Source organism: Gracilinanus agilis, chromosome 1 (genome assembly GCF_016433145.1).
Source record: "Gracilinanus agilis isolate LMUSP501 chromosome 1, AgileGrace, whole genome shotgun sequence".
Taxonomy (NCBI): domain Eukaryota; kingdom Metazoa; phylum Chordata; class Mammalia; order Didelphimorphia; family Didelphidae; genus Gracilinanus; species Gracilinanus agilis.
In genome coordinates this window covers 134,651,281-134,674,736 of record NC_058130.1, presented here as the reverse complement: position 1 = coordinate 134,674,736, position 23,456 = coordinate 134,651,281, and the positions used below count along the sequence as shown (strand labels likewise).

At 47.5% G+C, this 23,456-nt stretch overlaps 1 protein-coding gene across 1 annotated transcript in view; it reads left to right on the top strand.

Moving 5' to 3' along the window:
* The first annotated feature begins 2,109 nt into the window (after window positions 1-2,109).
* The window catches only part of SLC9A3R2 (SLC9A3 regulator 2), a 35,147-nt gene continuing 13,800 nt past the window's right edge, over window positions 2,110-23,456 (top strand). Inside the window, exons 1-2 of the mRNA XM_044657281.1 lie at window positions 2,110-3,023; window positions 12,226-12,453. Of these exons, the coding sequence (XP_044513216.1) occupies window positions 2,814-3,023; window positions 12,226-12,453 (438 nt within the window). The 5' untranslated portion in view covers window positions 2,110-2,813. The remainder of the gene's footprint in view (window positions 3,024-12,225; window positions 12,454-23,456) is intronic.

The following is a 23,456-nucleotide window of genomic DNA, read 5'->3' as shown; positions in this document are numbered from 1 at the left end:
ACCCAGCTGCCCCCCCCCCCAGTCCTTTGTAATATAAATTCAAAAATCAAGTTGTCCTTGTAATATAAATTTTTGTCTTTGCCTCGTAATATAATTTTTTTTTAAATTGTGCCTAAAATAAATCTCCCTAGAACCAACCTGGTGATGAGTATCTCAGAACTCATAAAGACTGGTCTTTGGACAAGAGAATGAGTCTACCAAGAGTCCATACCTTTATTTTAAGTGTTCTTTTGCTTTTTTTCTTGTCAGCTTAGCAGGACCCCTGCAATCTTCAAAGCCTAATTATTAAGTCTAAATGAACAAGATTTGACCTGTAAAGTTTTCTTAGCCTGTAAGGCTGGCCCATTCCAAAGGACTGAGGAGTGAAAAATAAACAGAGAGCTGTGGAGGGGGAAAAGGGAGTGATGGGATTTTGGCTGAAGGAGGAGTATGGTTGGTGAAAGTGGAACAGGAGGAAGAGAAGGAGAAAAGAGAAGGAGAAGGGAGACTATGGCCAGAGCCTGAATCTTTGCACTTTTTGGTGCATAAAACAATTTATTCCCATTAGTGATCCTGAGTCCCTTCCCCCAATCCAGAGCAGAGCTCACAGGGATCCAGAAAGGTCTTCCAATTCTTTCTTGAGGTCAATAAAATGCCTAAGCTCTCTAGGCTGGCATGGGGAAGTAGTCTGTTCACTGCTGGGAAATGTACAGAATTGGGGAAATCTCCTGAAGGTTGAGCAGATCTTTATGTCTGCAAGAAATCTCTTTGTGGAAGTTGCTCTTCACTCAGAAAAGAGATTTTCTTGGTTCCACTAGGGGAGGGTGTGAGGTTGGTGATTAAAAGGCTGCCAGGCCCTGGGCTGTCCCTCCCTCTCCACTCTGCTCTCATATTCAGTACTGATCTGGGAGATTCCAGGGGTCTTGTCAGGTGACCCTGGGAAGGGGGTTCCTGGGAAATGAGAAGAGTCAGAAAAATCAGGTCAGGCAGAATTGGAAGAGGGTCGAAGTCCTGAATTTCCTAGCTGGGAGGGTAGATGAAGCCTGAAATAGACTAGCCCTGCATGAAGAGAGAAATGTAGCCCTCAAAATGCTCCAGTTAGTGTATTTAAGAGTGATTGGGTTGTGGGGAGATGGAGCTAGATAGTCTAGTAGATAGAACTGCAGGCCTGGAATCAGGAGGTCCTGGGTTAAAAAATGACCTCAGACACTTCCTAGTTGTATGACCCTGGGCAAGTCACTTAACCCCAACTGCCTATCTTTTGCCACTCTTCTGTCTTAGAACTGACACTAAGACAGATGGTAAGGTTTTTTTTTTTTTTTTTTTTTTTTATGGTTATGGGACTGGGGGTATGTAAAATACTAGAGTGTCAGGGCATGTGGGGATACTGGGAAAAAATGGGGAAACCGGCATGTTTAAGACAGTGTTGGTGGGGTCAAGAAGAATCTGTACTCCCAGGGACCTTCCTTAAGGATGGTAGGGATTTCAGGAATCGGTAAAGGAAAAGAAAACACAGGAATTATTGGGTCTGGGAAGGAGAATTTAATACCAAGCAAACGAATCAGGGGATATCAATGGAGTTGGGGGGAGGGAGGAGGCCTCAAGGTGGAAGCAACAGAACTGGAAAGGGGATCTCAAGTTTTAAGTAACATTACAGGCAGCCTGTGATTAGCAATCCTCGGAGAGTAAAGCTGGCCCTTAGGTGGGCGAGGGCTTTCTGATAGAGAACAGATTGGGTGTTAATAGAGGGAAGGGGGAGTGTTAGGTAGTGTTATGGAGGGATCAGACCTTCCTCCTACTTTGGAAACCTAGAAACCAGGGTACCCTTCCCCACCCCCAACTGCCACCGTGTAACTCAAGGACTGGCCTGCTCCGAGGCTGGAGGATGGCGATACGACCCTTCCAGCCTTTTGCACAGGGTACAGGAGTCTCCAGGCAGGTCCTCTAAGCAGTACCCCCTCCCCCATCCTGCGGCTCCGCCCCCGGACCTCCCACCCGGCGGGGGGCTACTGGGCGGGCGACCCGAGTCCCGGTGGGCAGAAGGAAAGGGAGGGGGTGGAGGAGGCGGGGCGGAGGCGGTGCTGAGTGGGAGCCGGAGCCTAAGCCCGAGCCCGAGCCCGAACCCCAGCCGGAGCCGGAGCCGGAGCTGGAGCAGTAGCGGAGCTTAACCGCCACCGCCTCTTGGTCTCAGCAGCCGCCTCCTTCCCTGTCCGGACCGGTCTTGGGGCGGCAGCAATCGCAGCCTCCGGTCCAGTCCAGCTTGGGCCAGCTCGAACCTAGAGCCCGGCCCAGTATGGCAGCAGAGGCCCTTGTCCCCGGTCCCAGTCGTTTCCCGGCCCGGTGCAGCGCCCAACTCCGCCTCTGAAGGACTCCCGACGGCGGTCCCCGAGAGCCCGGCGTCCCTGCTCCCAGTCCGCTTCCCTTACACTAGTTGAACTGCGGCCCGGACTTCCCGGATCCCCCAAGTTCTGCACCCCTCTGCCTCTCTCTGCCTTCCTCCGCCGGACACCCCGATCTCCAGCAACCGAATCCCGTTCGCACAGCACCCTCGAGTTCCATCACCCGGATCCTTCAGCCTTGCGCCAGCCATCCCCTCAGCCCTTTCTCCTCCCCCTCTTCCAGCACTAATCTTCTACCCCCACTTCACCTCCTCTCGTCCCGCATCCTCGGCCCCTCCAGGGCCCAGATCCCCGCTGGCCTCCTATCCTTTCCCGAGCTCTCTAGTTCCAAGACCTGGGATTCCCGAGTCTTCCTCCATTCCCGGGATCGGGGTTCCTCGTAGTCGCCCCCGCCACCTCCACTCCCCCTGAGCTCGCGCCCCCAGCGGCGGCGCCATGGCCAAGGACCAACTGCGGCCCCGGCTGTGCCGGATGATTAAGGGCGAGCAGGGCTACGGTTTCCACCTGCACGGAGAGAAGGGCAAGAGCGGCCAGTTCATTCGCAAGGTGGAGCCGGGCTCCCCGGCGGAGGCGGCGGCTCTGCGCGCAGGGGACCGACTGGTGGAGGTGAATGGGGTCAACGTGGAGAAGGAGACGCACCTCCAGGTGGGCCCGAGATGGTGTGCGTGTGCGTGTGAGTGTGCTACACCCAGAGGGTCCGAGGGTGGCCGGGGAGAAGCTGCCGTCAGTGTGTCTGTGTCATCGAACCTCTCCGGCACGAGCCTGTGTGTGGTGACCCCGTGGCTGCCTCCAGGTGTATTATGTGTGATAATGACGTGGGACATGACACTGGCTGTGATTATATTGGGATATTCTGTGATAGCGTTTGAGTGTGACTGCTACAGTATCTATGGGGATTACTCTGGGATATTGGGTGTCTGTGTGGAGATTTGGAAGGCAGGAAGGGAACCCAGTAGGTGTAGCTAGTTAACTCTGTGTGACCAGGGATCACCCGATTGAAGACGGATGCCCTGCTGTATCCATATTTGATCGTGTTATTGTATCCAGGTGACACGTAGAGCTGTAGATGCTTGTGACACTGTGTGTGGCTAATTGTAGCTGTGACTCAAGCTGACCCTGCATGATATCAAGTCCATGTGACATTGTATATGGTTAGCTATGTAGGTACTGTATCGCCATATGGCACCATGTGTGACAGTATGTTGCACAGTACAGATATACTGTGTAACCCTATATATCTAATATACACTGCATGACACTGTAGATCTGTGGGACCCTGTAATAGTATGTTCCAGTCTATACCACACTGTGGGACACCATAGATCTATGTGGGACAGTGGGGGGTGACACTGTATGTAACTGTGACACTATCTGACACTGTTTATAATAACCGTGTGAGACTTTGTGTGGGTGTGCCCTGTGTGTGTATCTAGCTGTTTGGGTGTCAGAGACTGTGTTGAACACTGAGAAAGATACTGTTGTCCCTAAATTATCAGACAGCTCACAGCTCTCACTTGTACCTTTTGGGGAAAGTATGAGGAAGAAAAAAAGGGTCAGGGCTCAGGAAACACCTGTCCCCATGATGGCTGTCCTAGGCACCATTACAGTATCCCCAGGTTGGGGGGAGGGTCCTCATCCTCTAACTTGGCTCCGTCTGGAGGGGACGGCTCTTGGGGCTGTGCTTTGAGCTTTCCTGGTACCATGACTCATTGGTAAGGGAGGGGTACAATTCTCTGTTGATTGTGTTTCCCATGGGTATGCATGAATGTTTGTATCTGTGTGTATTTTTGACAGAGAGAACATATGTGTATATGAACACTGGACATGGGTTTAGGAGACCTGGGTTTGCTCTATTATTTACTAACTGTGTGACCTTGGGAAAAAATTTAATCTCTGTTTATCTGTAAAATGGGGATGATAATATTGACTACTGGCTTCACAGGAGTGCTATGAGGAAAGGTTTTTCATGCTAAAGAAATGCAAGCTATCCTATCTCTGTTTTCCTGTGTCTATGTGCGTAGCTCAATGTATGTGTGAGACAACATATTACATAATCTAATCTTTAGCTCCAGAGCTACCCCCAGATATACACCCTAGGACTGCAGTCTGGGCCTTATACTTTTGTTTACTATGTCTTGGTAAACTGCAGCAGTCTTAGGCAGGTCAGGGGTGGGGTTGGGTTCTGTGTGTGACCATCAGTCCTAAGGGAAGCAAGGTTGGGTAAGGGACTTGCCTTATAGAATCAAAGAATGATGAAGCAGGTGGAGATAGATATTTAACTTGGAGAAGAAGAGACCTGGGGTGCGGTCAGGATAGCCCTCTTCAAATACTTAAAGGGCTGTCATATGGAAGATGGCTCAGCTTGGATCTAAAAGAATGAGGGCAATGGGTAGAAGCTGAAAAAGTAGAATTTGTTGTTCCATTGTATCTGACTCTTCATAACCCCATCCGAGGTTTTCTTGGCAAAGATACTGGAGTGGTTCACCATTCCTTTTCCAGTTTATTTTACAGATGAGGAAACTGAGGCAAACCGGGTTAAATTATTTGCTTAGGGTCACACAGCTGGCAAATGTCTGAGGCTGGATTTGAATTCAGGTCTTCCTGACTCCAAGCCCAGTGCTCTGTGTACTATGCCAACTATCTAGAATTTACAGAAGCAAATTTAGGCTTGACCTAATGAAAAACTGCCTAAAATAAGAGCAATGGCAAAGTGGAATGGGCTGCCTCTCAATGGAGTCCTCTTAACAAAGACTAAATGGTTATTTGTTTAGTATGGTGCAGTGGGCTTGTTTTTCTGGTATGGGGTTGGATTACATGGCTGATGGGGGCTCTTCCAACTCTGAAATTCTGTGATTCTGAGAATTAAGAACTGAAAAGGGATTTAGAGACCATCTAGTTGAGCAGATCCCAACCTTTTTCTGTATTGTGTACTCCCTTGGCAATCTGGTGAAGCCTATTCACTGACCTCTTCTCAGAATGATGTTTTCAGATGCTGAAAATAAATAGGATTACAAAGGATACCAGCTAGAGTTAAATGCAGTTAACAAAAATTGGGGAAGAAAAACAAACAAGTTCAGAGACCTTTGGTTAAGAACCCCTTAAGTATCATAATCCCTTCATTTTACAGATGTGAACTTGGAGATCTAGCCAGAGTGGTTATATGATTTAGTCATTTAACTGTTCTGTGGCTGGACCTCAGTTTCCCCCACTATAAAATGAGCACATAGCTTGTTCCCGGGTTGGACACTAGGTGATGAATTTTGTAATAATAATAATAATAATAATTACATCAGGCTAACTTTGTGACAGGTGCTTTGCAATTATCTCATTTGATCCTCACAATAACCTTGGGGGGTAGATGCTATTACTATCCCCATTTTACAGATAAGGAAACTGAGACAGACAGAGGTGAAGTGATTTGCCTGGTGTGGGGGTGGAGGTGTCACACAGCTAGCAAATGTCTGAAGCAGTTTTTGAACTCACATCTTCCTGACTCCAGGCTTACAGCTTTATCTACTTTCTAACTGACTAGTTAGTTGCCTGAGCAACAATCCAAAACCATTTGCTAAGGCATAAGCAGGTGGAGAATCTATGTCAGGCAGGAGGAATACCCATACTGACAAAATTACAGATCTTTGAAGTATTAATTATTCTCCTCCTCCAAAGGCTCATTGTGGTATGGAGGGTTCCCTAGGGTTCTCTAGGGCTATGCTAACAGAAAGCAAGTTTTGGCAGGTTCTGCCAAGCTGGGAAGACTTTTGAGTACAGTCTGGCAATGGACTGCTTGTCTTTCCTCTAAGGCTCAGCTTTAGCTTAGCTGAAGCTGGTAACCAGGTTGGCTACAGGGTGAAATTTTCAACCATAGCAACTTCTAAAGGCAATCTTTTAAGGCAAAGCAGAGTTGAAATCTTTGTTGGAGAAAGGGGCACTCATACTGATGAAATCTTGGATCCTCGAATTACTGAAGCTTTAAGATTGCTTATTTTTATGATAATTAACCATATATAAATTCCCACTTTACAGATGGGAAAAGTGAGGTCCAGCAGTCATACAACAAATAACTGTTGGAAATGGTTTTGGAGCCCCTGTCTCCTAGAACCAAATCCAGAACTCTTTACTATATTTAAATTCCTTTAGGAAAGGCAGAGACAAGAATGGGTATAGCTAGGCAGAGATTTGGAGTGCCATCTTCCCATTCCAGTTTCTGGGACCTTGGGTATGTGTTAGCACAGTTCCTGGCACATAGTAGGCACTCACTGCATGTTTATTGATTGATGATTGATTGCCATGGAACCAATCTCAGCCTGAGGCTCTAAATGTCCAACTAGTAGTTGGCTTTGGACAACATAGATTCAAGAACAAGGATGCTTATATAATGTGTGTATTTATGCGGGATAGGTATCCATTCATAGTCACAAGGTTTGTTTTGGATCCTTAATGGAATCATAATTCTAGTGCTCAAAGAGATTTAGAGGTCATCTAGTTGAACTGTCTCATTTTCCAGATGAAAAAAATGAGATCTAAGAAGGTGGTGATTTGTCCAAGGTTATATAGCTTATATGGGCAGAAGTGAGATTTGAATTCAGGTTCACTGCATGCAGAATCAGTGCTCTTTCTAGTATACCGTGTGTACTCACTACACTGTACCACTGTACTCATCCCTTTATGAACATTCTCTCCGCAGCCAAAGAAAGGTCCTCTATATACCCAGTCTTAGGATTGAAGCTTCTGCTCAGTGCTGGCTTAATAGTTCATCAGTCCTAAGTGTGTGGTGGGCATCTACTCTCAGCCACTGCTCCCTAGGATCCAATTCCTTATTAGCATTTATTTGTCTCTTCCTACGAGGATCTGGGTCTCCACCCCTGGCCAGTCTAGCTCTCATTGTCTATGAGCCCCCACTAATGTCAGGCAGTGGGGAGGGCCATTTCTTCTTTTCTCCCTGTTCCTCCCTGAATGTCTAATTTGGAAACAGTGAATGAGTATTCAGGAGGTGCCAATTTGCACATGCATTGTGTCTTCACCTTTCTCAAACATACATTTACACTCATTCTGCTCCAGATACAAATAATCACTGTCACCTTCATATACACTGTTGCATATTCTTGTTCTGTCATGTGTACCCAGATGCATTCACAAAAGTACTTAGTAATGAAAGGGCATCTGCTATACTTAAACAACAATCCTCTCTGCAACAAGTGGTCATCCAGTCTCTGCCTGAACAGCTTCAGTGTTGATGAGAAGCTTATTATCTCCTGGGATAGCCCAGGCCACTTTGACATAGCCTGAATTGTTTAAAATTTTAATTTGCATCAACACCAGATTGGCCTCATGGTCCTACTTCTGCCCTCTAGGATCAAGCACAACCTTCTCCTACCTGACAGCCATGCAACTACATGGAGATGGATAATGAGTCTTCTCTAGGTTAAAGCTCCCTAGTTCCTTCAGTCCATTCTTATAGGACATGGTCTCTAGGCCTTTTACCAGACTGCTTTCTGGTTTGTCTGTGGTCTTCCTAAACTATCATGCACAGACATGGACACAACATTCCAAAGGAAGTCTGATTAGGACAGAGAACAATTGGCCTACAACATCCTTTATCTTATCTACTTTGCTTCTGTTAAGAAGATAACTGTAGGCAGGCTGTTGCTGGGTGGATTGAGAGCCAGTTCTAGAGATGGGAGGTCCTGGGTTCAAATCTGGCCTCAGACAACTAATTCCTAGTTGTGTGACCCTGGGTAAGTCACTTAACCCCCTTTACCTTAGCCCTTATCTCTCTTCCACCTGGGAACCAAGACACAGTATTGATTCTAAGACAGAAGATAAGGACTATTAAAAAAAAAAAAAAAGATGATACAAGCCTCTTTGGTTACCAAGTCCCATCATGGTTGGCTCATACTGAACTTCCATTCTATGCTCAGGTAGTTTGATAAAAATCTAATTTTAGGCCTTTCTATTTATGTCCATCATGTTTCACTTGATTAGATGTACCCTATCATTCCATCCTGCCCTATTGGTGGGACCTGAACTGTTATCCTGTGGGCTAGCTAGCCATGTTTCAAGGGTAACTCTGTTAAGGATGCCACCCGTGCCTTTGTTCAAATCATTGGTATAGCTGTTGGACAGACCAGGGTCAAGGACAGATCCTTGAGGCACTTGCACTAGGAACCTCCCTACAGGTGGCCTCAGGCTCCCACACAGACCCCAGTGCTCAGTCATAGGCTCTAGCTGGATGGCACCTACCCAGACGTGCATACTCATCCCCACGCTTTCTCACCTCTCTCTAAATGTACTCCATGCTCACGTTTTCTTTGTTATCTCCGCCCAGATACGCAGATTTGTCTACACTCTCATTCCATTGGATTCAAGGATGGACTTTATTCTTTTGCCCCACAGACTCACACTAGGTCGCTCTGCTGTAGTGGATAGAAGCACTGGGACGGGAGTCAAGGAGATCTAAGTACAAATCTTGCCTCAGATAACTTCTTTTAGAAAAGCTTTCTTCCCCAAAACTTTATTCTATAAACATGCCAAAATGTGTCAAGATTCCACAAAGAATGACAACAATATTGTGATGATAAATATCAAGGAAGGTTTAAAACAGAAACATAGACACTCACCTCTGGTGTTTGCCACTGTCTTGGAAGAAGGATTCCCTCTGTGAGGTCTTTTGGATCCCAACTCTGTTTCCACATAACACTTTCCAGCCTCAGAAACTTATTCTTTTGTGTGCAAGTCACTTAACTGCTATTTGCCTCAGTTCTCTCATCTGCAAAATGAGGATGATAATAATAACATCTACCTCCCAGGGTGGTTGTGAGAATCACATGAGATAATTGTAAAAGGCTTAACACAGAGCCTGGCACATAGTAAGTACTCTTTTAACCTTCGATATTGTTACTTATCTATCTTATCTTCTCCTTGTTCCCCCAACTCCCTGCTCTGAACCTTCTTAGCATCTAGAGGCAGTTGGTTGGCTTGTAACTGATAGAGCGTGGGACTTAGAGTCAGGAAGACTTGAGTTTGAATTCTGCCTTGGACATTTATTAGTTGGATAATTCCGAGTAAATCACTTAAATTCTACTCAGTTTCCTCATCTGTAAACATGAGAATAATAAATGGCACTTCCCTCTCAGGATTGTTGTTTTGAACAAATGAGTCAACATATAAAAAGCACTTTATGGTATTTTAAAGCGCTACACAAAGGCTAGCTATTGTTCCTGCCCTTTTTCTGTTTTCACATTCTTCTTCACAATGCATAGTGTACTTATTTACCCTGGGCTGGACGAGGCAGCAAGCCAAGAAATCAGAGTTCTAGCTTCAGCCACACCACTGACTCTAGTATGCCCTTGGACCAGTCCTTTGCCCTGTATGGGTTTCCAGATTGTTTTCTTTAAAATGGGGATTATAATCCTTGCCCTGCCTCCCTCATGGAAGACTGGGGGGGGGAGTAGTGTGAGTAGCTACTGAGGACTCTATTACAGCTATATTTAATCCAAGGTGTATTCTTATTATTACTAGATTGGGAGCTTCCTGAGGTCAGGAACAATGCTCTGTTCTTTTCTGCCCAACCTAAAAATTTGATCAGGGTCCCACATGCAGCAGGCATGTTCTAAATGAGGAAACCTACCAACATATACATGTGTGCATGCGTGCGTTTATGTTTGTATACTCAGAAATACAGATAAGCATAGTTATGTGTGTTTGGTGGAAGGGAAGCTTGAGTACCTACTTCCTGCTTCCAAAGAAAGGGTCAGGAATGTTGACTTGCCTCACACGGCTCTAAGAATAGTGCTTCAATCCCCCCACTCCAGCCTTGATTTACCTCATCTTGTCTAGCCTTCCTCCAATGTTTGGCACTGGGACTAGATCAGGAAAAAAAAGTTTAGGACTATTTTTCCCTTTTAAAGGCACAAGTGTCTAGCCTCTCAGCCTGATTTCCTTTTGATCTGGCCTGGTTTCTTTCTTTCCTTGTCCAACCAATGAAGCTGGATAAATGTTTCAGAACTGACTAGTAATCTTTAGGGTGTCCTGTTGGTCTGATCTTAGGAACAGTCTTATACTGGAAGCATCCATCCACACCCTGGGAGAGAATGCCATTGGATCACAGGATTAAGAGATAGAGGAAACCTAAAAGTCATAGATTGCTGGGGCAGCTGGGTAGCTCAGTGGATTGAGAGCCAGGCTTAGAGATGAGAGGTCCTAGGTTCAAATCCGGCCTCAGACACTTCCCAGCTGTGTGACCCTGGGCAAGTCACTTGACCCCCATTGCCTACCCTTACCAATCTTCCACCTATGAGACAATACACAGAAGTTAAGGGTTTAAAAAAAAAAAAGTCATAGATTTCCCAGTGGTTAGTGTGTTAAACATGGTTGGACTTCCTAGCTGTGTGACCCTGGGCAAGCCACTTAACCCCCATTGCCCAGCTTGTACCTCTCTTCTCCCTTGGAACCAATCCACAGTATTGATTCTAAGACAGAAGGTAAGGGTTTAAAAAAACAAACATGGTTGCAGTCAGGATGAGTTTGAGTCTTGCCTTAGACACTTAACCTCTCTTAGTTTCCTCATGTGTAAAATAGGGATAATAATAGTACCTATCTCACTGATTGCTATGAAGATCAGATGAGATCTAGAAGATGCTTTGCAAACTAGAATGATTACCAATGAGAAAACTTAAGTCCACATAATGAGAATGATTTCTCCAAGGTCACCCAACTGTATGTGACAATCAGGATTTGAACCCTGGTCTTCTGCCTCTTTCTACCATACTAGGCTGCTTTCCCATATGCTTTCCAGATGGTGCTTCTTAGAAGAAAAGAAATCTAAGGGGAGTTGGGAGAGGAAGGCAGGTTAGGAAAAAAGGGCCCAGCTTGGGTGGAGTCAGATACTCAGTCAACCAGCATTTATTAAGTTACTACTATGTGCCAGGCACTATGCTAAGCCTTAGAGCAGTCACAGGAAAGGGAAGATGGGATAGGCTCTGATAGATCCAAGGGAAAAGAAGGAGACACAGATTGATGGTGAGATTCCTCCAGAAGCATTCAGGGAAGTTGTTCCAGATCCCAGAGGAATATAGCCTAGGGCTGGCTACACTGGGACAACCAAGCCTAGGCCTTTGAGGTGTCTCTGAAAAGGGCAAGGGAGGAGGCTTGGGAAGCAGAAAGAACCTTATTTATTTTCTGGTGCGATGCTGTCCTTTTTACCGACTGACTAAATTGGGACCCAGATGGGGGGAGGGATTTGCCCAAGGTCACACAGACAGTAAGGAGCAGGTGATTTGAACCAAGTTTCCTTGCACCCAAATCCGGTACTCTCTTGAAGACATGATATACTTGTGGGACAGGGAGGGGAGTCTGCACCCTGAAGCTCTGGGACCCGACTTCAGGGGAAGACTTGCTTACTTGGTGGGGAGAACCAGATCCCAGGAAGGGGTTTGGATGAGGTAAGCCAAAGACTCCCAAGGCTCTGCCCTCTTCTAGTCTTAAAGCTGCTTCTCATCCCTGGCTTCCAGCCTCCATTCTCTCCAGTGCTCTGGGAGGGGAGGGAGATTTCAGAGTGTGGGAGTGGGGGGGCTGGCCTAGGCAGGGGGAGGGGGAAATGAGGAAGGGAGCCATCCTCAGTCCTCCCAGACAAGGCTGGGTAGGGCAGGGCAGAGCCAGTCATGGCCAGGCAGGAATCCTCACTCATCTTCTCTGCCAGAGGAACTGGGCAAGGCGTGGACAGTGATCGTCCATCCACTCATCTGCCCAGATTCTAGCCACTTCCCGGACTGGGTGGGTGGCCAGCTGGGCTTCCAGTCTAGCAAAGAGCATTTGAGCTGGACTTTAACCTACCTTTTCCCTCCCTCAGGTTGTGCAGAGGATCAAAGCCATAGAGGGTGAGACCCGGCTCCTGGTGGTGGACAAAGAGACAGATGAGTACCTGGCCAGCCTGCATCTGACTTGCACAGAAGAGATGGCTCATCACGGGGTTCTGCCTTCAGCTCCCACGTCCCCCCAGGATAATGGCAACTTGTGGGAGCCTCAGCCTGAGACCCGGCCTCCCAGGGCTATGGGGGGCAGCTTCAGCAGCCAGAAGGTAGGGATGAAATTTGGTGGAATGGTCTGTGATGTCTTAGCCCCCTTCAGCTGATCTAGTCTCTGTCCTCAGTAGCTCTGCCTGGGGATGATGGAGTGGTAAGAATATTGGACTTGGATCCAGAAGGCCTGGGTTGGAATCCCAGCTCTTCCTGCCACAAGCTTCACTTCGAATCTGTGGGCCTCAGTTTCTTTCTGTATAAAATGAGGAGACTTGGTGTCTCTGATCTCTGAGGCTCAGTTCTAAAACCCTCCGATCCTGTCTCCAGAGATGTGCCAAGTCGGCTGGGGCCAGGAGCCTCTCTCTGGGCTTTCTCAGGCCCTGCTGAGCTGGGCAGCTCCCTCTCTATTGGGAGCTGCCAAGCCTAAATGCTGGAGCTGTCCTCCCACCCCCATCCCTCTGCAACAAACACACAAGGACAAATATCAGCAGAAGCTGCCCGGGCCCTTGGAGCAGTGGCTGCCACATGGGGGTGGGAGAAGAATGCGGGGGGTGGAAGGGAGTGGGAGGATACTCATAGCCAGTCTATGTGCGGATGGCATACAGGCATGTGAGACAGTGAGCCGGTGCTCCGGAGGGCTGTGGGGCCAGTGTGTCCTGTGAGGAGAGGAGCTGGTCCACATGTTCCTACAAATGTACTCCCTGTAAGAAGGGAGTGTTCCCTGGGCACACACTGGGCAGAGTGATTACTCCTTCTGCCCCCTCTTCAGAGCCCTCCCTTAGCTGATGGGTCTCAGAACTGGGCTCCTAACATAGCTAAAGCTGAGGGAGGAGAGCCTAAAAATTAAAAAAAAAAAAAAAACACATTTTAAAAAATATTTTAAAATATTAAAAAAATACTTTCTGTTTTAGAATTGATACTAAGTTATCTGTTCTAAGGTAGAAAAGAGCTAGGCAATTGGGCTTGAGTGACTTGCCCAGGGTCATATGGCTAGGAAATGTCTGAGGTCAGATTTGAACCCGGGGCCTGGCTCTCTATGCACTGAGTCACCTAGCTGCCCCTCCTTAGGTGCAAGGTTCTTAGCCTGGGACTCACAGTCTCCAAAGAGTCAATGGATAGGTTTCAGGTGGGTGGAGGGGAGGGAATATTTTGATAACTGCATTTCAATATAATTGGAATGAAATAATGAAGTCATTTGAAATCTGAGTCCACAGGCTTCATTAGACTGCTGAAAGGGGTCTGTGGCATAAACGAGATTAGAAATCTAGTTCTAGTTAGAGATCCAGGAAGGGACGGGGGTTTGAATGTTTGCAGTTGTGCTGGTGATGGTCTGGAGTTGGAGGCTAGGATCTAGCAGTGGTTCAGATCCAGGCTTACCCATCAAAGTCCTCTTTGGGCAGGTGGACTGTGTTCTCAGTCGACTCTTGTCTCTCTGTGGCCTTTCCTGGTCCTCATTGTTCAAGGAAGGGGGTCAGGACTTTGAAGGAAACTCCCCCTTCCATTGTGAGATGAAAGACCTCCCAGGGCAGGCCATAACAAACTCTCAGGAAGCCAGGCCCGAGCTTCCTGGGGCCCCACCCTAGACGCACCCTCAGGAGCCAGGGCACTGATTTCCCTACTTTAAAGGGCCCTTGATTATCTTTCCTGGGCACCTTCTTCCTCCCAGGCTGTCAAGTGAGGGTCTCCTTTGTGCCTTCTCTAAAAGATGCCAGCCTCCAGTTTCTTCCGTTTCATTAAGCCTGGAGGGAAAGATTTTGTCCTTATTGAGTCCAGGAAGGCCAGATATAGAGAGCTATTTATGTATGTGTGTGTCAGTGGGGGTACATCTGATTGAAGATGGGTTCTTGATAGGATTGTGCCATGGGGGAGACGCTTGTTGACATCTGTCAACTCCCTCTGTCAGCCCCAGAACTTTTCCCAGCTCCTGAGTGCTTTTTCTGCTGGTTAAGCTAGATTCCTCAAAGACCTCCATCACCCACATACATGTTAGGCAAGTAAAGCCCTTCTTCCTCTCTGCTTAGTCAATCCCTACCTTCTCCATGAAGCCTTCCTTGATCTCTCTTATTTCCTATCTTTGTGTTCCTAGAGCTTTCAGAGTTTGAGCACCATCCCCCTGTTCTTGTTCTTTCTTTGGACTCTATGAGAGACCTCTCTCCTCCTCACCCCTGAGTTCCCTAACGGCAGGGCCTGGGTTTGCTCTTCCTATCTCTTCTCAAAGAATGTGTACCTATTGAGGCCAGAACCTTTGCTTGCTGTTTCCCAGCATAGGGCATAGGGATTGAGTGGTCCAGGAGAGGAATCTGGAGAACATAAAATTTTACAGCTGAAAGGGAAATTAGACACAATTGAGTCTAATCCCTTCAGAGTGAAGGAACTCAGTTTCAGAAAGAAAAAATGGTTTACTCCGAATTACCCATCAGATGACTAATAGAGGCAAGGTGGGAAACCCAGGTTTCCTGACGTAGCCCAGGGTTCTTTTCCAGGTCCAATCTCCCTCTGAAAGAAATAAAGGGGATCTTCCAGGAGAGAGACAGAGCAGTAAGAGTCTAGGGACTATTGGAACCAGGATAAGAAGGGTATTTCAGGATCCCTCCTTCTAGTCTCAGGGGCCAAAGCTGACTCCCACCCTTAGGGCACAAGACCCCAGGAAATCTTAGGGTGTAAGACCCTGGCAAATTCTTAGACTCTTAAGAAGAAGGAAAATATAACCTCTCTCCCCTCCCAGTTTATTTGGACATAAATTTTCCTGGGTTCGCCTTCCTGTGGAAAAATCCACTAGCCCAGGCTGTCCAGTCCTTATCTATATGCTCCAGAATCCTTGCCAGGAGGGCAGCGCCCCTTGGGCCAGCTGGGGCTATGTGAGGAGGCACAGGGTCATTCTGGAGCCTCAGGAAGCCATGGGGCGGGGGTGCTTCCTCCTGAATATTTTTAGTGCAGCACAAAGGCATGGGGTCCCTCTGGCTCTCCTTCATGAAGCCTTGGGGCTGGATAGGGGTGGGGGAAATGTTGGGGGAGGAAACCTGAGAGCAGGGGGGTGGGACAGGACAATGATTCTGGGTGTGGGGCTCCTTAGGCTGGAGAGTCAGGCCATCCCAGGGGAAGATCATCCTGATCCCTCCTACTACTTCAGAGATGAGGACATAGGTCAGAGATATTACCTCTCTGAGCAGTGAGGTACTGAGGGGGCCTAAGATTAGAGGAGTTATAGGCAACACTGAGTCTACAGCAAGAGTGGAGTCACGAAAGCCAACCCAGCTCCATCCTTAAGGGAGGAAGGACCTACTTTGTCCAGGATTGATTTAAGGACTGAGATAGTCATAATCATGATTATAACTACCCAACTCTATATAGTGTTTTTTTTTTAAACCCTTACCTTCCATCTTGGAGTCAATATTGTGTATTGGCTCCAAGGCAGAAGAGTGGTAAGGGTAGGCAATGAGTGACTTGCCCAGCGTCACACAGCTGGGAAGTGTATGAGGCTAGATTTGAACCTAGGACCTCCCGTCTCTAGGCCTAGCTCTCAATCCACTGAGCTACCCAGCTGCCCCTTCTATATAGTTTTAAGATTTGTGAAGGCCCCTCTTTGGTCTTACTATGCCCTGGTTTTGCTCAATTCCTCTTTGGGCCCTTAGGATCCAGTGGTCTCCAGCTTCATTGTTCCCCAAGCAGACAGAAACTGCCTTTAATCTCTCCCACCACTCAGACATCTTTTGATTATAACTGAGGCATAATTTGAGGGGAGTCACATCAGACCAAAAGAATATCTGAACAGTATTAACCTGTTTTCTAGGTGGTTCCAGGTTCTTTTCCATGCCTCCATTTATATCTCTCAAGATGGGAGGGCAGGAGGAGATAGAAGGTTACAATCATCACCCTTGCAAACAACTTTCTGTCTATCAAGGGAAAATGGGCTGTTCAGGTGCTGATGAGCTAAGCAAGTTCCCTCTCATTCAGCTTCCTCTGCTCTTTGGATAAATTGCAGCAGTGGCTTAGGTATTCTAAACTGGGGTGAGGGGCCAGAAGAACTAGAAGGACATTTATCAGTAAAAAAAAAATAAAAAAATATAAGATGTGATTTATGGGAACTTATAAGAAATTATTATTCCTTAGGTGCCTATGAGCTGGCAGTGCCCCACTTCCTTAGACCTCATTATACTGGAATGGATGAGGCTTCAGATGCTCCAAGACCAGCCAGAATCCAACTCTTTGTCTTGTCTTCTCTCTGCCTTCATGGGAGCTCTTCTCCTGGCCTGTGAGGGAAGGGTGGAGGCTATCTCTGATGAGGGAGAAGTGGTGCTGTTATCTTCTGGCAACAGTAACTCTAGGGGCAGGTCAGGGCTGGAGATAGCCCTTAGAGATAGGGGCTTTGTACAGAGGTCATTTCTGGAGATTCATATAAGGGATGAAGTTAGGGATGGAAGATGGTAGGATATCTTCTATGAAGTCCAGAGAGGCTTTCAGACCAGAAGAGACCTTACCACCTTACCCACTTCCCTATCTCCCTGCAAAGGCCCCGAAGAAGAAAGGAAGGAAGGAAAGAAGGAAGGAGAGGAAGAAAGAAAGAAAGAAAGAAAGAAAGAAAGAAAGAAAGAAAGAAAGGAAGAAAGAAAGAAAAGAAAGGAAGAAAGAAAAAAGGAAAGAAAAGGAAAGGAAAGGAAAGGAAAGGAAAGGAAGGAAGGAAGGAAGGAAGGAAGGAAGGAAGGAAGGAAGGAAAGAAGTAAGTAAGTAAGTAAGTAAGGATTTATTAAGCACCAACTGTGTGCTAGGCATATGGGCTGAGTGCTTTACAAATATCATCTTGTTTGATCCTCACAATTCTGGAAGGTATATGCCCTTTTACAGTTGAGAAAACTGAAGCAGATGGAAATTAAGTGACTTTCCTTGGGACATATGTCTGGGAAATATCTGTGGAGGGAGAAGAGGGAAGGGAGAATCGCCTAAACTGAAAGGGCAGAGATGCTTTAAAAAAATTTTTATTTAAATCTTTACCTTAATTGACACCAAGTATGCCTTCACCTTCCAAGGCAGAAGAATGGTAAGGGCCAGGGCAGTTAGGGTTAAGTGACAGAGTCACACACCTAGGAAGTGACTGAGGCTAGTTTTGAAACCAGGACCTCCATCTCCTGGTCTAGTTCTCTATCCACTGAGCTTAGCTGCCCAAGAGATGGTTTGTTAAGTCAAAGGGATCTTTGTCACTTTAGCAGCAGATCTGCTATGTGGGAGAGGAGACCTCTAGTTCATTTGAACTGGGAAGATGGGAGGTGGGGTGTGGCTCCTCTATCTCCATTTGGTTCTCCAAGAGGATGACATTAGAAATTTTCTGGGATTTGTTTTTCTTTTTCTTTTCTTTTCTTTGTTTCATAGGCAGCTGTGATCAAAGAATTTCTTTTTTTTTTTAATTTTTTAGAAAAATTTTCCATGGTTACATGATTCATGTTCTTACTTTCCCCCTCACCCCCCAAACATCTCCCACTATAGCCGATGCGCATTTCCACTGGTTTCAACATGTGTCATCAATCAAGACTTATTTACATATTATTGATAGTTACATTGGTGTAGTCCTTTCAAGTCTACATCCCCAATCATGTCCGCATCAACCCATGTGTTTAAGTAGTTGTTTTTCTTATGTGTTTCCACTCCTGCAGTCCTTCCTCTGAATGTGGGTAGCGTTCTTTTCCATAAATCCTTCAGAATTGTCCTGGGTCATTTCACTGCTGCTAGTACAGAAGTCCATTACATTCTATTTTACCACAGTGTATCAGTCTCTGTATACAATGTTCTCCTGGCTCTGCTCCTTTCACTCTGCATCAATTCCTGGAGGTCTTTCCAGTTCACATGGAATTCCTCCAGTTTATTATTCCTTTGAGCACAGTAGTATTCCATCACCAGCACAATTTGTTCAGCCATTCCCCAATTGAAGGGCATATCCTCGTTGTTTTTCTAATGCTAAGTTTTCATAGATTCCTAAGTTTTTCACAGATACAGACCCAGCAGTATTAACCAGACCTCCAGAGGGGATAGGCCCTTTCCCTTCTGCCTCTACTCCATGCCAACTTCAAACCTGCAGGGAGGGAGGTTAGAAACAAGGAGGCCAGAACAGGATTTATTTCCCATAGATTGGGTTTAGGGCTGACACCATCCCAAGGTGAGGCAGGAGAGAGAGCTAAGAGAGTGGAGACTCAGAAGAGGAAGTGCCCACTTCTGAGAATAGCTTAATATCCAAGCACCCATCTACAAAATCTTGAGACTCTTCGAGGGTGACCAAAAGAGCTGCCCCAGGGAGGAATCATTTACTCTAGTTTCCATATCTCTGGGCTGCTTGAACTGAGGGGTGAACCCAGGGGTGCAGGGAGATATACATTGTTCACCCCAGAAGTTGATGCTTCACTCTCTTTCCCTGCACCTACCTCCCAAAGCTGCCCAGGATCTTTATCCAGGAATAGGGCTGGGCTGGTGTTTTTTTTCCTTTTTAGGGGAGGAGGTGGAAACTGGGGTCCAGAATGTATTTAGAACTACCTAGTCCTTTCCTTGTCTTTTAATCAGTTGGGTTGACTGTGAGCTCAAAAATAGGAGTTTGCCAGATTTACATTGACCAAGCCTGGGATATGTGGCTTGTGTGAGAAGAGCTGAATCCATGTCCTCCTCCCAAATCCCCTGAAGTGACTCAGGCCCCATAGCCTCTGGACTATTAGACCCCGGCCTACACCCCCTAAATGACTCAGAAGCCCCTTTCAGTTTCCCCCTAGTTCCTCCAAGGTGACTCAGTCACCCTCTCTCCACCCTTTCAGCCATTATCTTTCCCAGCTGCTCCTCAGACAAAGGGTCCGGCCCCCGCCCTGCCTGTCCCAGTCCCCTGGGTCCCCCAGGATCCCTGGGCTGGGGGAGGAGGTAAATAAGAGGCTGTCTGTGCTCAGCTGGGGACAGAAGTCGGAGGCTTGAACTTGCTCACTTGTACTCTCTCCCTGCGGGATAGCTGTGTCCGTGTGTCCTTCCAGATGGCCCGGTCTGGGATTACTGCCCAGCCTCCCAGAGCCCCTCCGAGGAGTCCCCCTTGGGCAGGCATACAGGTCAGGTTGGGTTAAGTACCATGTGTAACCAGGACTTTGGGCTGGGGTGTGGGTGACCAGAAGCTTTAGGGAAAGGAAAATGCTTGACCTTGGAGTCAGGGATGTGTGCGCAGAACTCTTGGACCAAGAGCATGTGTGATTGGGAATGCCAAGGCAGGAAAAGATGCATGGCTGGGTCCACCAGGAGTTTATTCATAGTCTTAGGGTATGAGGAGTAACCAAAGCTACCTGAGACTGGGAGCTTTGAGGATAGGAGTATCATATCTAGCTGGTCTTTCAAGTTGGCTGAAACACGGGTCTAGACTGTGGGACACTTGCAGTGGTGGATGGGAAGTCATCCGCTTCGGGGCAGCGACCCTGCTTTATCCTTTCCTGAACCTAAACTTCCTTCCTCGGTCCTGGTCTGGCATCTTGTGTCTTTTTCTTTGCCCCCTGCCCAGGGAATTCATAGAAGTCCTTGAAACCTGGGAGAACAGGGAGAGGGCTGAGGTTTGGGCTCTGCTATGTGTTTTAGGAATGGGTTCCTATCTTCTTTGTGTTGGGGTTCAGGGCTGAGGATCAGGACCGTAGCTGTCCTATTCTCTATCTCTTAGGCCTTAGTCCAGTCCAGAGACCCATAGGGAGAGGGAGAGGTTTTGGGACTCTTAGTATCTGGGGAGGGGTCCTAAAGCATTGTCCCCATCTCTTTGCTTTGGGCCTGTCCCTATGCTTGGTTTCCTAGAGAGAGGGGATGCAGGGGGTTAAGATTGTCCCAGTCTCTGCCTCTCCCTTCCCAAGGAGAGATGTCTTTTCCTTCAGAGGCTGGTGGCTCAATAAGGGATGTACCATATGATGCTGGTCCCCTCTTCCAATTCAGGAAGTGTGTGTGGGTCCTGAGTTCAGATCCTTATGGTTGTGTCCCTGTAGGCTGGTGTGTGTTGGGGGTGTCAGAGTAGGGGGGTGGGGATGCCTTACTGAGTGACAATGAGGGCTTTTCTGCTGCCCTTGGATGGGTACTCTGTGACTCATCATGCCCCCAGGGGAGGTGGGATGCTGTCATACTGAGCCTCCTGTCCCCTCCTTGGCACAGCCAAAGGCCTTGGACAATGATTGCCCCAGTGTGTTCAAGGCTGGGTCCGCCTTCCCGCCGGGCACACAGCTGGCCATGCAAGGAGCCAGAGAGATGCTGGAGTGGAGACAAGGGGGATACTTCAGTGAGTCCTGGACCTCAGCTTGCCTGTCAGTCAGATGGAGCTGAAGCTGGGAATGAGAGGCATCACTGGGACTGTCTTCAGGGCCAGGTCAGGCTGGCCAGGATGGCAGAGGGTGGGGCAGGCAGTCAATGGAGCTCCCTGCTCAGCAGGAAACTGGCTTCCATGCTAGGAGCCAGAGCCAGAGCCAGGCCAGGGGAAGAATGTCAGCAATGTGATTTGGCTGAGCCACTCCCAACTGCTGCATTCTCTCTCCAGCCTTCACCATCCAGAAGGAAGCTAGAAAAGAAACGGGGGACTGTCCACTCCTCATTTGGCCTTGGCCTTAACCCCCCCTCCCCAAGTGTCCTTGGAGAAGGGGGAGATGCAGGTACAGAAACTTTATCCAGACTTAGGAAGCTCCCAATCCCTGACGCCAACAGCTGGTTCTAGAGCTTTTGCCCCAGGATGGGCTTTCCTAGGAGGGTGCTTGTGGGTGCCTAGCCAGAAACTGGACCTGGGCAGGAGGATGAGGTTTCAGGGCTAGACAACAGGATGACCTCCCCTCTGCAGCTACAGGACTGGGAAGTGGAGTTTGCTTTCCGCAGGAAGGCAGAGGTTAGGAATATCCCAGATGACCTTTTGGCTTAGTACCATCTTCTGCCCATCCTTACCCCGCCACGGGGCTCAGCACTGGAGGGAAGAGATATGAAGGCCTGCATACTCCTCGGACAATCATCTCCTCCCCCTCCATCCCTATGGCTTTCCCAGCCGGCTTAGCCCAGGAAGGACTGACCCTTCCTTGCACCCTGGCTTCCTGTTTCCCCTATTCTGAGGCTTGAGTTAGGGAAGAGACAGCTGAGGCCGTGAGAAAGTCTCTGGGTGGAGAGAGCCTCTGCTGGGGGGCCATGTTTGCACACGTGTGTGGAATTCATGGGGCTTTTCTCTGTCCTCATGCTCTATGACCGCTGCACCCCTGAATCATGGACTGCAGTAGCAAATAGTCCAGAGTGACGGGAGGAGCCCTGGGTCTAGGGACAAGAGAGACCAGAGTTCAAATTCTGCTTCTGATACTAAGCTAGGGGATCACCAGTCATCTTTGAATCTATTTCCTCATCTGTAAAATGGGTTGAGAGGATTGCTGGATAGAAAAATCTGTCTGGAGAGGGTAGATAGATGGCTCAGTGGAGAGGGCCAGATCTGGAGTCAGGAGAACCTGGGTTCAAATCTGACCTCAGGTCTTCCTAGCTGTGTGACCCTGGGCAAGTCGCTTGACCCCAATGGCCTATCCCTTGCTGTTCTTCTGTCTTAGAATTGATATAAGACAGAAGGTGAGAGTTAAATAAAAAAAAAAAAACCAACAACAAAAATCCTCACATTTATATGTAGCCCACGGGTGTCCTTATGGATGGTGGGCCTGATTTCTATCTGAATTTGACACAATTGCTTTTTAGACAGCAATCTAGGCCTGTCAGTTGCAGAGTGGGTGCGGAGCCACCCTGCTAGAGGGAGTTTTTCTATGTGGGGAGTTCCTTTTGTAGCCCTGGAATGAGTCACTGGTCCAGTCCCTGTCCCCTGCCACACACAGCTAGACAGGACTGGGACCCACGTCTTCCTGACTCCAAGTCCAGCCAGCTATCTAGCCACCCCACCTCCTAGGCTATTGTGAGATTCAAATGAGATAAAGTCACCATTGTCCTTTGCAAACCTCACAGTGCAATTTAAACAAATGTTAGCCATTATTATTGTTCACTCCTTCCTTCTGGATATTCCCTCCCCTCTTATTTTCTGATCACTGCAGTGATCGTGGCTGGAGGACCGAAAGGGACCTTAGGAGATCCACCCTCGTTTTATTGTCAATCATTCATGTCTAACTCTTTGTGACTCCATGGACTATAGCATACTGGGTCTTCTCTCGAAATCTGTCCAAGTGTTCAAGTATTCCTTGTTTCTGTGAAATTATCTCTCCATCCCAGCCTCTCCCATCTCTCTCACCTCTTGCCTTCATTCCACCCCTTATTTTATAGAGAGATTGAGTGACTTATACAAGGTCACGCAGCTGGTAAATGAGAGAGATGGGATTAGAACTCAAGTCCAGCTACACCGTGCTGTCCCTGTGACACTTTCTCGGTTGTCTTTCTTCTAGTTTTCTGTCACAGTTCCTCATCTAGGAACAAGTCTTTAGGCTAGGCACTTCATTCTCTGTATACTTTCTTTGTCTTGGCAATCTCCTCTACTTCTATAGGTTACATATGAGCTGGATCTGTATCTCTCTGAAATTCCAGCCCAGAGTCTCCAACTGACAGCAGATTATCTCCACCTTCATGTCTCATCAAATGCAGCAAAATGGAACACATCTGGGCCAGCCAGTAGTTCAGTGAATTGAGAGCCACGCCTAGAGGGGAGGTCCTGGGTTCAAATGTGGCCTCAGACACTTCCTAGCTGGATAACCCTGGGCAAGTCACTGAACCCCCATTGCCTAGCTCTTACACTCTTCTGCCTTGGAACTAATACACAGTATTGATTCTAAGACAAAAGGTAAGGTTTTTTAAAAAAAAGGAACAATTTCATAATGGAACTCATTTCCAACTCCCCTCCCTCTCCTTTTGACTTGTCTATTTCTGTTGATGACACCACCATTATGCTCCAAGTCACCTAAGCTTACAACCATTTTCCAAGGATGTGCTGGAGTCAACTCAAACTGGCTCAGGAGAGGCCATGATTAAATTTTCAGCATGAGCATTTTCACCTCATCACTTCCTTCCTTCCTTCCTTCCTTCCTTCCTTCCTTCCTTCCTTCCTTCCTTCCTTCCTTCCTTCCTTTCT